This window comes from Mugil cephalus, chromosome 4 (genome assembly GCF_022458985.1).
Source record: "Mugil cephalus isolate CIBA_MC_2020 chromosome 4, CIBA_Mcephalus_1.1, whole genome shotgun sequence".
Classification (NCBI taxonomy): Eukaryota; Metazoa; Chordata; class Actinopteri; order Mugiliformes; family Mugilidae; genus Mugil; species Mugil cephalus.
In genome coordinates this window covers 26,117,187-26,132,291 of record NC_061773.1, presented here as the reverse complement: position 1 = coordinate 26,132,291, position 15,105 = coordinate 26,117,187, and the positions used below count along the sequence as shown (strand labels likewise).

The window sequence follows — 15,105 nt, the reverse complement described above, 5'->3', positions numbered from 1 at the left end:
GAACTTAATACTAGTTGAAATAACTTAAAAAATATCCATGACAATTGTTACATCAAAGGTTTACGTTGAGCCAGGACGTCATTTCTTTCTACCTCACTGGACAGATAAGTGCTAATCTCTGAATAATGCCTCAACACACAAGCATGTGCAGTGTTGTCGCAGGACTCTTTACTATGTCGCACTTTGGTCGACGATTCAAGCCCTTTAAATCAATTGTTTTATCTGGACTGATCATGTAAAACCTTCTGTAAAGGAGGCATTCGCTGAAGGACATTAATCGCTATTCATAGCTGCACTGATTACATTCACTTGTGTGCTACTGGGTGTTTTTACTGCAGGTATTTTATTGTGCATAGCTGCTATAGTTCTTATTATATATCTTCTATTTTTATTGCTCACGAAATAAAGAGCTGCCAAACTGTATTTCTTTGTTTTTCACCAGATAATGAGACTCAAACTTCTTCTTCTTATTCCTATAACAATGAAACAAATACGCGCAGGATGACGAGGAGTCAAAATGTGACAAAATGCCAAAAAACTCAAGACGTTAACAAAGAGACCAGCAGCCAGGAGGTAGAGAAAAGGAGATTGGTTTACTATAAAGAAGGCGTCGCCAGCAGAAGTTGCAACATCTCATCATACACGCATACATGGTGAATATATTGATGCCATTTTTTTTGTTTTTTTTTTGTTGAGTAGATGTACCTTACAAAAGCTGTTATTTTCGCGCGTGGAAGCAAGACTTTGACAAGCTGCTGTGATACACATGGTAGAAACAATAAGATGCTTATACGACATTTCATCATTTAAAAAATAGCCAGACAGCACGTGATCATTAGTTATTAAAAACGCAACTGCAAATGTGCACCGGGTAAGATTCTAGACGGCGTCGCAGCATTTTGGAAATAAAGGCAAAAAAAACAAACAAAAAAAAAAAGAAACAAACTGCGGGACATGTTATTCTTCCCGGTGGACGGTAAAAAGAGAAGCTCGGTGATCGGGAAGGGGTGGGGGCGCGGTCGTGGGTTTGGGTTTCCTCCTCGGCAGCGTGTCCTGCAGCAGTCACACCGCGGTTAGAGAAACACTGTCAGCATTGTGGTTTGGCAGAAAAACAGATTTTGGGATCGTCGGGCACATGCACAGTATCTTTTCCTCTCACCAGGACTTTTTTTTTTTTTTCAGTATCAGAGTAAACTCATGAACACGTTTGCCGGACAAACCACTTTGACTGACTTCTTAAATTAAATTAAATGGACGCTGCTCTGGAGATTCATTTAAAGACGTGGGAGATGTGTTTCCACGTCACAACAACCACAAACCTGACATCAGGTAGAAATGATGAGGAGACGACATGAGGGAATAAGATTCTTTTAAATAAAGTGACAATTTGTAGCTTTTTCTACCATCAACTGGAACCGATCTGATCTGATCTGATCTGATCTGATTGGTGCAAATAGCCGGCGCCACCATCCTTGCAGTTCAAGTCACGAGACCTGTAGAAGGTTCTGCATTAAAAGCTGCAGCAGTGTTTGGTTTTGGGGGATACCAATCTGGTGATTTTACCACATAAAAGAGCAGAGCAGGAGGGTTTAGACGAGGAGCAGCTTCAGTCAGTGGCCCAGTCGATGCTGTGTGTTAGTTTTAAGCCAAGTACTGGAAGGAGAGTACGCAGGTTCACATAAAGATGTAAATGGAGGGACATTAGTTCCAGTACCTCTGAGCCTCTTAGCTTAGTTTGTGTGAAACAAATGCTACAGAGAGTATAACCGCAAGAACTTCTGCTGCACGTAAAATAAAATCTAACGTATTCCTCTTTCACGATACAGAATTCGAACATCATCAAACGAGCGGCTGATGCCACAACCAGTAACCGTATATTACAAATGTCAAAGCAAAGGGGCAAAGAAGTCGGGTGAAGGATGATTCTTATTACTCTTTCAAAGTGCAAAAGCTACAATACGAAGGTGCCCGGCAAACTGAGGATGCACCGTCATATTTGGGACCGTTTGTCTTTTCAGATAAAGCGTTTTTGTGTTTGTTTGTGTGTAGGGTGGTGGTGGTGTGATAGGCTGGGGCATGGTGGGTGGGGGAGGAGGAGTGGGTTAATATTTACAAAGAGGTTTTCTCTCGGGACCTACATGTGCAGAATACATAGCAAATAAGTAATAACGACAGTATTCATTTTTTTTTTTTGTTTTGCAATGACAAGGTAAATCTGAATAACACAACACAGAGCAACAGTTAATACGACATGAGCACGAGAGGAGCAGCGGTGGACGAACGTGACCTTTCTCATGGACGATGACGGGTATATAGCTTCAGTTTCGTTTTTAAAGCAGAAAAACCTGCTGCTACAAAAATATCTTGGAACATGTGGTGGATGCCTCTCGTGATTAAACAATAACCAAATTAGACACATATTATATATAGATATAGATATATTTTGGTAGGCCACGACGAAAAAAACAAACAAACCAAAAAAAAAAAACAATAGGTTGGTAAAAAGTAAGAGATAATGCCCAACTCCACCTCATATTGAAAGGTTGGGGCCTTGGCGTCTTCTGTTAGTTCCTGATAATGGACACATTGAAGGGGTTGAAGGGTCGACACTCACCAAAGGAAAAATAACAATTGTATATTTGACTAGACCTGGAGTAATGATCCATGATTTGGAGGAAGTTATTCTAAGTTAATTAAGAAATAAGAGTAACTGAGAATAAGAATAACTCAGTATGTGAGGAACAAGACCAAAGAATGAAGGGTAAAAACTCAAGATAGTATATTTATTGTTTTATTTTTGTATTTTAACGTTTTTGTTACTAATGTTTGTTATTTAAATAACAATTTTGCTCATTTCTTGTGGGGGGTGGAATGAAGGGGCCCCCAGACTATCTTGAAACAGCCTTGAACACTATGCTAGCAAGATGTGTGACACGCTTTATAGGGCGAGGAACCATATTTGGTAACTTCGTCACATTTTAAATTGCGTCCCTGTTCCTCTCAGTGAGGTTTGGAAGCATGTGGTTTTAATTCGGCCAGAGAAGATCAAGGAAGTACGATAATATCACTCTCTGTACTATCAATAATTCCAAAAATCCCATAATGTACAATAATTTTCCCCCTTTAATACACAGATATTTGTTAGTTTATTTAAAGGTAAAGCTGAATTATCAGCTATACTAGACGGTTTTACTGTAGCAGATGGTCCTGAGCAACGTCAAATTGAGTATGCATGATAATTTTCCCTCAAAATATGATAATTTTAAGATTCCCGTATAATAATTTGTCATTTCCCATCTGGTTGCACTGAGTCAGGATCTGAGTCAGGGTCTGAGTCAGGACGCTAAATGACTTATTAGGTGCAACGAAGAAGAAGTGGCCTAATGTATTTTCAGACATAAGATTATTTCAGTAAAGGGTTAATAAGAAGCCCAGCTAGTCGCGTCACCGTCTCCAGATAAATATTAATATTCCTGTAGCTTGTGTTAAACAGCTCAACTCTAAACAGAGGCTTTTGATTGATTAATCTATTAGTTGAGAACAGAGAGTTTCCCTGGAGCCGTTGTCCATTATCAGGAACTAATCAACACCTCACGACAAATTAGAACCGAGTATTCAGCCTGCGCCATGGTACAACAATGAATATATTAATGACTACTCTATTAATACTATGCACATGATTTAATAAATATAAATATAAAATAAATTTTGAGTTTTTTGAATACAATGTGAACCTAACTGTTGTGAACATCTGTCCGACTTTGCGCTGCAACGTTTAATAGTGCTGTTAGGTAGCAGGAGCAGCAGCGCTAACACTCCCTGAACATTTAGTATAAAATTAAAAACAAAAAACATTAAATAATAAGCGACAGCCAGTCTGCTGCACAGAAATACAACATGATGAAACTGAATAAGTGAAATACTGAATATATTCCCCCCTCGGCATAAACATAACAAAACATAAAAGTAAAAAAAATAAAAATGAAGCCGATGCTTTTAATTTGAAGGGTGCTCTTGAATTCAATGTATAGATTCTCATGCTGCAAATCTTTTTTTTTTGTTTTTTGAATTCATCTATTCTGATTTCATCTTTTTTTTTTTTTATTATATCCTTTTTATAAACTAAAACAATCTGCTGTATAGATCCACATCTGTGAAGGTGGGTTCAGACTAAACACAGGACATCTTAGACGTGGTGTTAAAGATCAAATTCGGAAAAATTAAAACAAACAAAAAACTAAAAGGACTGTAATAACAATAACTGAATGAAAAGTTTAGTCTGAACACGCCTTACGATGCAGGAAACATTAAGCCAGGCAATGAGCTTTCAGCCTGACAATAATATATATCTGAGTTTACCGGAGCTAAAAACTATAGAATTCTGGTTTTAGAAGAATATTTTGTATGTGATCACGGTGTTTGTTTGATTGGCATTTGCAAACGTTTGGTTTTGGTGTAAAAAAAAATACAGATTTCCTTCTTTTAAGAGAAACAACCGAGACGTCGGAGTCAACAGAACAGTGGAAGTCTTGCATCTGCAGGGAAGCTGTTCCCGTCTGACAAGAATGGAGGGTTTTAGCCGGCATGCTCACTAGGGAATAATGTCTACTGTTTGTTTCTCAAGCACAACTAACTTGTCCGTTGATCTTCCCGTTTCTCTTGCACTAAGTTTAAGAGCATGCTGCAAAATAATATTCTTCTGTTGAATCTTTAAAAAACAAAAAAAAACAAAAAATGAATTCATTAACATCATTCTGTAACAGAACGTCTTGGAAAAAGGCTTTTCTCGTGGAGGCCGTTTTTTTTTTTTTTTTTTTAACATCTGCACTACAAAACTGGATTAGAGGTAAGAAAAACATGTCTACCACATACAGTAGTTCAAGGCAAGGTGAAGAAAAGCGTGTGATTTAGTCTGCGAGTGCTACAAAGAAAAAACTGAACGTGTACTTTTACTAACCGGATGGAAACCAAAACGGTGATAGTGCATAGTTTTGCAGGGCACTACATTGTGTGCCGGGGCTGTATACAGCATTCATTATCAAGATCCGATGACTCGCCTATCAGCTGTGGAAAAAACTAAAATCTTTCACTGCGAAGTATCAATATGATAAACATATCTGCCGGCATCCTGTTGAGACTGACGGTTACGTGGTGATATGTCACAGGACGGGGGCCAGTGTGTGTTTAACCTTTGCTTTAGTGGGACGCCACGCCGAGGTACGAGGGGCAGAGACAGCAGACCGGGGAAATGTTTGTAAGGGAGATGAAACCAAATAAATTCTCTAAAGAAGGCTTGTGAAAGCTGCCCTGAAAGGCACACTTCAAGTCTGTGTGGGTAAAAGGGCAGGCAAGAGCGCAGAGGAAAAAAGACGAGCACTGTCCGCTTTGTCCAAACGTCACCTCCGGTGGGCCGATATTCTCAGAGCTGGAAACATAAATTAAAGGCTTGTGGTCTTATTTCGCTCCGGTGCTCCTCCACTTCACCTGCAGAGTGGAGCCTGTGCAGTCTCCAGACAGGGCCCTGCTGCAGCGTTTCTGTATATAATGTGTGTTTCATATGCTCATATATGTGTGTGATTGCATCTTTGTGTATGGTGCCGTGGTTTGTTCGCCCCCTCCAGTCAGAGGCTGAGTTCCCCCCCCCCCCCCACCCCGGTGCTCCGCCGCCGACCGCCGCGGCGCTACGCCAGGGAATAGATGGCGTTGACGGGCGAGGTGGCCTCGGAGCTCTCGTTGCCCTCCGTCTCGTCCTTGTCCTTTTTCACCGTGTACTGGCCGATGAACGAGCCGTCCTCGTTGAACTGGCCGTCGCCGCCTTCGCCGTAGTCCACCAGGCTGTCGTCGCTCTCCTTCACGTTGCCGTCCAGCGAGGTCTGGCTGCCCTGCAGGGGCTTGTTGTCCTCGTCACTGCTGCAAAGAGAAACAAAACAAAACAAAAAAAAACAAAGAGTGGAGGTTAAATTTTGAGCAGGGCTTTGTTACAGGTGTCAGTAGGAGGTCGGGACCCTAGTATTGGCAGAGGATGAAAGAAGAATGTTAAAAGTTTGAAGGGTTACAGGTAATAACATTAAACTCTCTGGATGAAGCGACTGAAAGTTCAATCTGGTTCGAGTTTGTTTTTGTTTTATTTTGAAATTCATATTTTCCCTTAAATAATGAATTTTTGGCTATAGAGGATATGCACTGACGCCACTGTCATCTGAGGCCACGCCCCCTGAGTGGCAAAAACATGGTGAACTGTATCAGTAAATACAGAGAGACGGGGAAAAATGTGGATTATCAGATTAAATTAAGGACAACTGGACTCAACAATGATCCATATGAACTAGGATGGATTTAGAAAAGTGGATTAGCCTCAGTTTCAGTTAATTTAAGTCAGTTTTAGTTATGATAAATAGAAGATGCTAACGCTAAGAGCTTTACTGAGAAGTAACGGTAGCTGTACAAAACTGTGACGTTAAAAGGATGAAGAGGAGTGATCATAAATATTCACTTTATTGTTATTTATTGTTGGAACTGAAATAGTTACTGCGACAAAACAACAACATCCTCAAACTTATCTGACAGCCCTGCAGAACGAAACTGAAGAAGTAACTTAAGGTTTGACTTCATCTAAAAATACAGCATGAATTAATATTAACTGACACTAAATGTGAACCACAACACCAGGTTTCTGTGTCTGGATTCCAGTTATTTCTTCATAATGTAGCAATCCATTTACTTCTCTTTTCTTTGTCATATATCTGTAAAAATATCTCTGACTTCTTTTCAAATCCATTGGATCAATCTCACAAGTTTTTCCCCATTTTTTAAACGAATCTATTAAAGTCTGTGATTCAAACTAATGCTGCTAATCTCCACATTCACTTTTTAACCACTCAGTGGCCGTAACCACGGAGACGTCCGCTCACTGTGATGTCACCTACATACCCTCTATACGGTGGAGCAGTACTCACATGCTTCTGGATATCTCGGTGTCTGTTACTCATGCACCTTAACCATTCTGACACGAGGCAGTTTCTCTCAAAGATCAGCCGGATCACGACGGCTGCTTGAGGTTTACTGCTGGTGTTTAGTCCCAGCAACAAACGGACGGTGCATGCAATCATCCGTGCAAACACAAATAGGTCAAATCCTACTAGTTGTTACTGAAGTAAAACTTTAAAGTTGAATCAGTCGTACCAGTTGAATATTTACGGATTCCAACAGATTATTCGACACTGATCTACATGAAACTATATAAATACAGACTGTCTAATCTTTGTATTAGTTTCTGTATCTAAAGATTTTGTTTCTTACACATATATCATAGGGACTGTATCTTTAGCAGACATGTAAGTGCTGAAAATCAAAATATTTCATTTACAGAAACACTCATTTTTCACGTTTTCCACATCTTTGTGCAAACAGTTGTATATATAAATATATAAAAGACAGGACAGTGACATAAATACATAAATACTGAAGTAAACAATCCTAACACATGCTAAATGGTGATCATATTCTGAAATGAGATCCAAGCCTGGAAACCCCATGGCGTTCATGGAGTTGTGCCTGATTTCAGTTCAGAGCATGGCTGCATGTCTCCTAAACCGACGTGAGCAGGAATAAAAAATTCATGCACAGGGAACAAGAGCTCTACACTAGCATTAGTGCTCTTGTCTAAGATCAAGCCAGGAGCCGACAGCATAACAGTAGCAAATGTATTTGAAGAATGCAAAAGTGAGATATTATCCGCCGGGTTTTCACTGTGGGGTTCGACTACATTCAGGTGTCTTCTTGATCAGAACCACCACATTCAGAACACATCATCTGATACATATTAGAAACCGTGCATGTCAATGATAAAGCACCAGTCTCCAGAATCAACCCCAGATCCACTATTTGTCTTTGCAGCCAAATATCAAAAAGTACAAGAGACAGTGAGAAAAGAAAAGACCCATTCAGAGTTCAGGCTCATTTCAAGACCAAAGATAAAAATATGTTCCAAACAATGGTAACACAGTGGTTCCCCGACAGGGTCTAATTTACTGCACAATGGTGTCATTACAGATTGGAAATATTTTTTACAACGTGAAGGAACAAAATCTGGAGGCGGAACGTGAACTGCAGCGTTTCTGCAGGTTTGCACAAGTGAAACTTTGAATCTTTATGGGTTAAATTTAAGAGCTCCACAAAGTACGAAAATAAGGAAAAAACGAGAATTACTTGTAAAATAACAAAATGTATTGTCATTTAACTACAAACTCAACACATCCCTGGGGTGGGGTCCACTAATGAGGAACACAAACATAACAGGCCTCCATTCTGGAAATGGACGTAAGGATTCAAGACTTGACTAAATGTCATTTAAGACATACAATGCGAAGACTTTTTAAAGCCTTAAATTGGGATTATGAATTTTTAGACATTTTAAGATCCTGTGGAAACCCTGAACTAGGTTAACTTAATAAGAGCTTGGTTAGATTGGAAGTCAACTGTTTACTATAAATTTACTGATGCTGTATTTAACCTTATATACGTCTGTCCATAGAATACCACGTCTCAAAAGCATCAGGGTTAGTATTCATGTAGATGAACTGCACAGGCTGCTGCTATCTGTCGCCAAATAACCCTGTTATTATGCACTGGTGTCATTTGGCCAATTTTAGAAGAGGGGGCTGAAGCGGCAGTAGAGTGGTCGTCCAATAACCGAAAAGTTGGCTTAATCCACCCTGCTCTCAGTGTGAACTCCACTGGTGTATGATTGCCAGTGAGTGATGTTGCAGTGACCGATGGTCGGAGAGGCCGTCCCCAGTTGAACACTTTTTCAATTATAGCTTGTTACTATTGATAGAATTTGTGTGTCACATTCAACTAGAAGAGTTAATAATAATAAATGAACAAGTTTCAACCCTAAAATCTGATACGCGATCGGCTGCAGAATGAACCCACTATTATGTTTTTTTACCTCAACTAGTATCTAGTTATGAGGATAAAAGTCTAAATGAAGCAGAATAAGCTGCTAAAATTGAATGTCCCCATATGAGGACGCAGGGTCTCAGGAGGTTAAAATGCGTCCTGACGTTACCAAATATGGTTCCTTGCCCCATAAAGGGTTAAACAGAATGACCTACAAGACCTATAAGTTGACTTTTTTCCTTTTTTGTATTTAGCAAGCTTGCTTTCATTGGTTTAACGTACTAGACTTAGAACAGTGAGCCAGAGAGCTTTCAAAGAAAATATTTCTGCAACTTCGAGATGTCTTCAAAAAGGAAATGATCGTATCAGGTGAGAAGAAGAAGTAAGTGGGTTTCAGGTAATGCAAAATGCAAGCTTGCATCAGCAGTGTTTGCACAGACTCGTGATTATGTTTTGTATCAAACATGCTTGGAAATATTTTCATTTAAAGGAAAAAAAAACACATTAGGATATCAACAAGTCAGAGTGGCTTGATTTGAGTTCAATGCAATGAGCTATTGCATTGTCTTAGAGGAAGGTTAACGGGTTAGCAAGATTCAGGAGGTAATACGGGAGACTCTCCTCAGTCCATACCTTTCAAGGGATCTTTGGGGCAATGAAAACAAACAGAAAAACAGTGACAAAGGACACAGACGTGAGGTGGAGTGGGCAGAACAGAAACACGGTCATGAGACAGATGGAAAACCAGACATGCTTGATAAGCAGATACTGAAAGACATGTCACAGCGAGGAGATGAGACACGACATATGCAGTATTACGAGGACACCCCAAAAAATCTGAATTATAAGCATTTAATAAAATAAATATCCACTCTGTTATAGGTTCTGGTCCATGTGAGAAAACTAGACTAACATCTATCCAGCCTTTAGTTAAAGCCCCGTATCCCAATAACTACGCCCTCTGAATTATTTTCTAGCAGTAGTACTTGATCCAGTTTAATTAACCGTCCTATTATCCAATCAGTGATCATCATTCAAAAAATAACAGTAGAGGGAAGGTCAACTCACTGGTAGCAAGGGGTTATTTATGTAGTCAACAAATAAACAAAGTGCCTGACACAAAAACTTGGTCAACAAGTTTATGTGAATCATTTTCTTGAGGGTAAAATGTGTTAATATTTGAGGATAATAGGAGGGTTACATCTGATTATTATCTGATTATTACTGAGGGAAATCCTGGGTGATATTAATTCAATTCAATTCAGTTTTATTTATATAGCAATAACATATTACACAGTATATGAACAGAGAAGCCTTGAAGGAAACTCTTTGAGCGCACAACCACAGTGTAAACAACAGACACCGGAGCTTTGTTTCCATCCTACACCTTCGACCATCTTTTATATTTTTATGTGTCATTTCATGAAGAACCTTTGCTTTAACCGGTTACTATGATGTTGGTACAGAAACTAGATTTGGCCTCTTGTTATTTGTTGTTTTTCTGTCATTGCATTTAAGAACAATCATGTAAATCTTGTGAGGATTTTCTCAGATTACAAGCTTTGTTTGTTTGTTTGAATCTTCAAAATGTTTCACCAAATGTTGTCTAGAAGTTTGTTTCTTGAATCAGTTCCTCTAGGAGGTCAGACAGCATGACGACTACAACCTAAACCATCCTGCCCCTCGACCTAAAACAGATTTCCTGCCCCGTGCACCTGTTGGTGGACGCGTTTTACAGTTTTTCTCAGTCACGTTGGCGCATTTCTCGAATCATCCTCGACATTTGCTAAACAGCGAGAGCATTTCTCAAAACATTTGTAACAGCAAAATCAAAATCTTTAGTTGATCTCTCAAAAGTAAATATCTGAGTCAATGAACGTGTCAGAATAACAAGTCCTTGTGTCACTGTGTACAGATAAGACAGTGATGTTCTGATGTAAACTAAAGTTTTGATGATATTTTTGATGTTTTTGTAAATCGTTAGTTTCACCTTAGTGCAGGAGTCTTCAACGTTTTTCGGGACAAGGACCGTCCTACCTGCTATATGTGTTCTATGTCTAACTCGGCCTAGAGCTAATTATAAATATACATTATTATTATCATTGGAATATTAAGATAAACATACCTGACATACACATAACGTCTTCTGCCTCCATTTATCCCTTTACTAACACGCGTTGAATTCATGTTACTGTGTATTTAAAGAAATTTAAATGTGTGGGGGTCACAGATCTCCTGAAGACTTAGGCCTGAGTGTATGTGAGAGACTGATTACAAGATTCACATTTTACGCTTTTTCTGTTTGTACTGTAATTTGTTGACAGACCATGTCATTGTGATACAGAAAGGAAAAAAAAAATACAGAACTAAACCAAAAAACTAAAGTAGAAACGTGAACATAGGACGGTCTCCTTAGAGAACAAATAAATACATATATATATACATATGCATCTTTGTTGCATCTTTGTTCCAGAAAGTCAAGATTGACCTGGGAGCAATTTACTGGAAATGTATAGAAATATTCTTGACATATCATGACACCTTGCAAAGACGTATGTGTTGAATGTTGTGTCGACTGTTAAAAGGAATGAGAAGCTGCTTTTTTTGATCTGCACAAGTGACACAATGATGTAACGACTTGAGAATTTAAATTCTGATCTGAGAAATGCACCAAAGCGACTGAGGAAAAACACAGCAGTGAACCAACAGGTACAGAACATGTTAGAAGATGTTCCACGTTGTCTGCTCTGGTTCCTGGGAATAACTATGCAGACAGTGGGGACAGACTTTATGTAATTTAGTCTTTAAGACTCCAAATACTTACCTTAAGGCAAAATAATCTTTCTTTCTGTTTTAGCTTCACTGATTCATCAGCTGATGCTGAGATGAAGATAATAAAGCACAACATGCCCCGTCTATGCTCTGCTACTAAGACCTGATACACATTAAAAGCTAAAGCTCATATTTCTCTTCGCTCTTTCCAGACTGAACAACGAGTCAGGAGCTTATCGCCCTGTTTGGTTTCACCAAACAAGCAGCTCCTCACCCAGAAGCCCCCACCTCCCCACCCTCCACCCTCCACCCCCCCAGCTCAGAGGAAAGATCTGCTCCCCCCCGACATGCGCAGGCCAAGAGCGAGATGACGTGCCAAAACCAAAAGTACCTGTTCTCGTTTTCGTTCCTGTCAGGGACAGACGACCCATTTCAGCGTGGAGAAGAGAGAGGGACGAGATGTGAAGAAACATGGGAGACAGCAGAGAGGACGAAGTGCAGCAGAGCAAGAAACAGGAGGGAGGAAGGAGCTCCACGTGTAACATGCATGTAAATCCTTTCATGCATCACCGACACAACACAACACAGCACACACACACACACACACACACACACACACACAGCTGAGTGGACTTGATTAGCACCGGCGATGGAGTCGGGGTCGGGATCAGAGAAAAATAATTATCTTTGGTGTGAGAGAGGAGGTCGGGTATTAATGTTAGGCTCATTTTTGATTAAAAAAACAAAACAAAACAGAACAACGCAACTGTGTCGAGTCATAATAAATGCAGATTGCACCTCTTTGGGAATTATAAAGCCTCCATCCGCTACAATATCACACTTATAGCAAAAAAAACGTTTATACCGTATATATGTATCACGTGGCAACAGTCTGAATATTATATATAGATGTAAATATAATATATTGTTCTGTTATAATGATATATAATCTTATATATGTGTACTTTGTATTTATTTTGTACACTTTTGTCTATCATTATATAGACTTCTGCATATTTTACATACAATTTGCATTTTTTGTAATGTTTTATACACACTGTACCTACATTTTATTTATTTTTTTAACCTTTTTTTGCCAACTGTAATCCCTCCTGATTCTATGCGATGAAGCTACTGCACACTGAATTTCCTACCATTTACTACCAAAAATGTCCCATTAACTCCTACTATAACCACATTTCCTATCTATCTAACTATCTATCTATCTATCTATCTATGTAATATTTACTTGTTGTCTGCAGTTAAAGGTTTAAAAGTTGTCGAGTCACTCTCACACAGAGTTAGAGCGTCTGAAATTTAGAAAGCAGGTTAAACTCAGCATGTTTTTAGTCAAAGTGAACGGTAGCTGGAGGAAAAGACACTAATCCACAGAGATCAGTGGGACCTGGAAGGAGCAAAAGACACACGACTGAGTAAAACATCACGACCTACTGCACTGTTACATGTGCTGTCTATCGTCTACAGTGTGTATGTGTCCACACTTACACATGAAACAAACATTAAACATGAAGCCCTATTAAAAAAAAATGTTTCAAAAATCATCGTTTTGTAAAAGCTTGGTGTCCACAGAAATGTCACGAGAACAGGATACAGATGTACAGTTTAGTGTAGGAGCTATTTTATGCGTTTCAAGCCGCACCAACCAATTGTTTCACTGCACAAAAGAAAGTGTGAGATGAGTCGCCCCCTTTATACATCATTAAACAGACTCAACCCTCAGGCATCAATAGAGAGTGATTCTTTTTTCTCTCTTCACCTTCTCTGTCATTTTGCCTGTTTTAGTGAATATGGCCCATTTTTTTTTGCAACATACTATAAAGTCTCTACACAAAGAGACACTAATAGGTGAACAGAAAACAGTGAAAGAAATTTACTACAGACAAAATGTCCACATCCACAAAAAATATATATATAAACTTAACTAATTGATATTTCTTCTGCTTTTTCTCTGCTAAAACTACCAAATATTTAATGATTTTGAGGATTTTATCCCTTTAAATGCCAGTCAGTATTAGGGCAAACTGATTTGTGATTATAATGCCAGTTAGTGGGACATTTAAAAAAAAAAAATTTTTAGATATATTTTTTTATCTATCTAGATAAAAATTGATTTGTAATTACAATGGAAGTTAATGGAGCTTTTTTTTTGTCCTGTAATGACAGTAGTAAATTTTAAATGTGATGCTACAAAAAACTCATAATGCATCAAAGGCAATATTTTAACTAATATTTGACATAAATTTCTTGTTTTTCTTTTTACGTAAGTAACAGTGACATCAAGTAATTAAACTGGCATTTAAAGGGTTAAAATACTGATAATAATTTTTATGACTTAAGAGGGTGGTAAATTAAAGAAGACGTCTGTGGGTTAATCACTTGTAGCTTTAACAGATCTTTTTTATTTTACTCTGTACATTACTATTATTGAACTGACAGACAAAAACCTTCAGTAACTCAACATTGTCTCACGCTGCAGCTGTTTATTGTCTGAATACCACTGAATGCATAAAGTTGACCAGTTACATGTTCAAGCTAAGTGCTACAGTAAGTTACACCATGTTACTTATAATAGCAGTGTGTTTTCTATACTTACTGGTAATCAAAAGATCCGTTCGGGTCTTTCTGATCCACTGGGTCCAATGGGAGATCTTTTTTATCGCGAACTGGTGAGATGAGGCAAAAAATAACTTTAGCTGCATTTACACAGAGCTCTGCTGACAGACAGTATGTTAGAGTTAGAGCTGATACACAAAACCATCCACATGTTGAGGAGTTAGTTTGGATCTTTCAATAGTTCTTCATCTGGAGGTTATTCATATTAACTAAATTAAAACTGTGCCCTAAACGCCACAGATATACAGTATATCATATTGTATTGATGTTATAAAACAAACATATATTGTCCTAATTTGTCTTTGCACAAAAAAACACATGTACTTGAAACCAGCCACTTACTGAAAAACAAAAGGATTCAGTAGCTGCAGACTAAAAAAAGCAGGTTTTTGTAAAGTGTGTGGGAAAAGTGTGTTGCATTAGTGTTTCGTTGTAAGTCATTGTTATGTTGGGATCCTTAAGTCCACTTATTTTCAATGCATGTTAGTTTTTTTTTAATTTTTTTGCATCACACTTCAGCACCTACCTAAAAACTTTGCAAAACCAGTCACGCAACCACCACCTAGACATTATAGAAACTGTAAAACATCAACATAGTTCTTAGGGTTTCTGTAGCTCTAAACCCTTACATTGTCTCTGTGTCTGTCTATTATAAATGGTTTGGGTGTAATAAAACAAAAACAAATCCACAAATGTAGGTATTTTCTGTGCCAGCTGATTAAAAACAGATGCAGATGTTCTGGTGATGACAAACAATGAAACATTTGGCAACAGTAATCACATAACTGGTGCTTTCTA

General features: G+C 38.5%; 1 protein-coding gene across 16 annotated transcripts in view; it reads right to left on the bottom strand.

The window, feature by feature from the left end:
* Nucleotides 1–574: 574 nt before the first annotated feature.
* Nucleotides 575–15,105, bottom strand: part of nfasca (neurofascin homolog (chicken) a) — a 111,108-nt gene continuing 96,577 nt past the window's right edge. For 10 of the 16 annotated variants that reach the window (XM_047582457.1, XM_047582456.1, XM_047582460.1 and 7 more), the window contains 3 exons: nucleotides 14,834–14,869; nucleotides 14,288–14,357; nucleotides 575–5,910 (listed from right to left, as the gene is read on the bottom strand). In XM_047582457.1, coding sequence (XP_047438413.1) covers nucleotides 5,682–5,910; nucleotides 14,288–14,357; nucleotides 14,834–14,869 — 335 coding nt within the window. In that variant the 3' untranslated portion in view covers nucleotides 575–5,681. Of the gene's footprint in view, nucleotides 5,911–12,806; nucleotides 13,079–14,287; nucleotides 14,358–14,833; nucleotides 14,870–15,105 lie in introns of those variants that run through there. The other 6 variants (XM_047582459.1, XM_047582468.1, XM_047582467.1 and 3 more) reach the window with 3 other exon arrangements.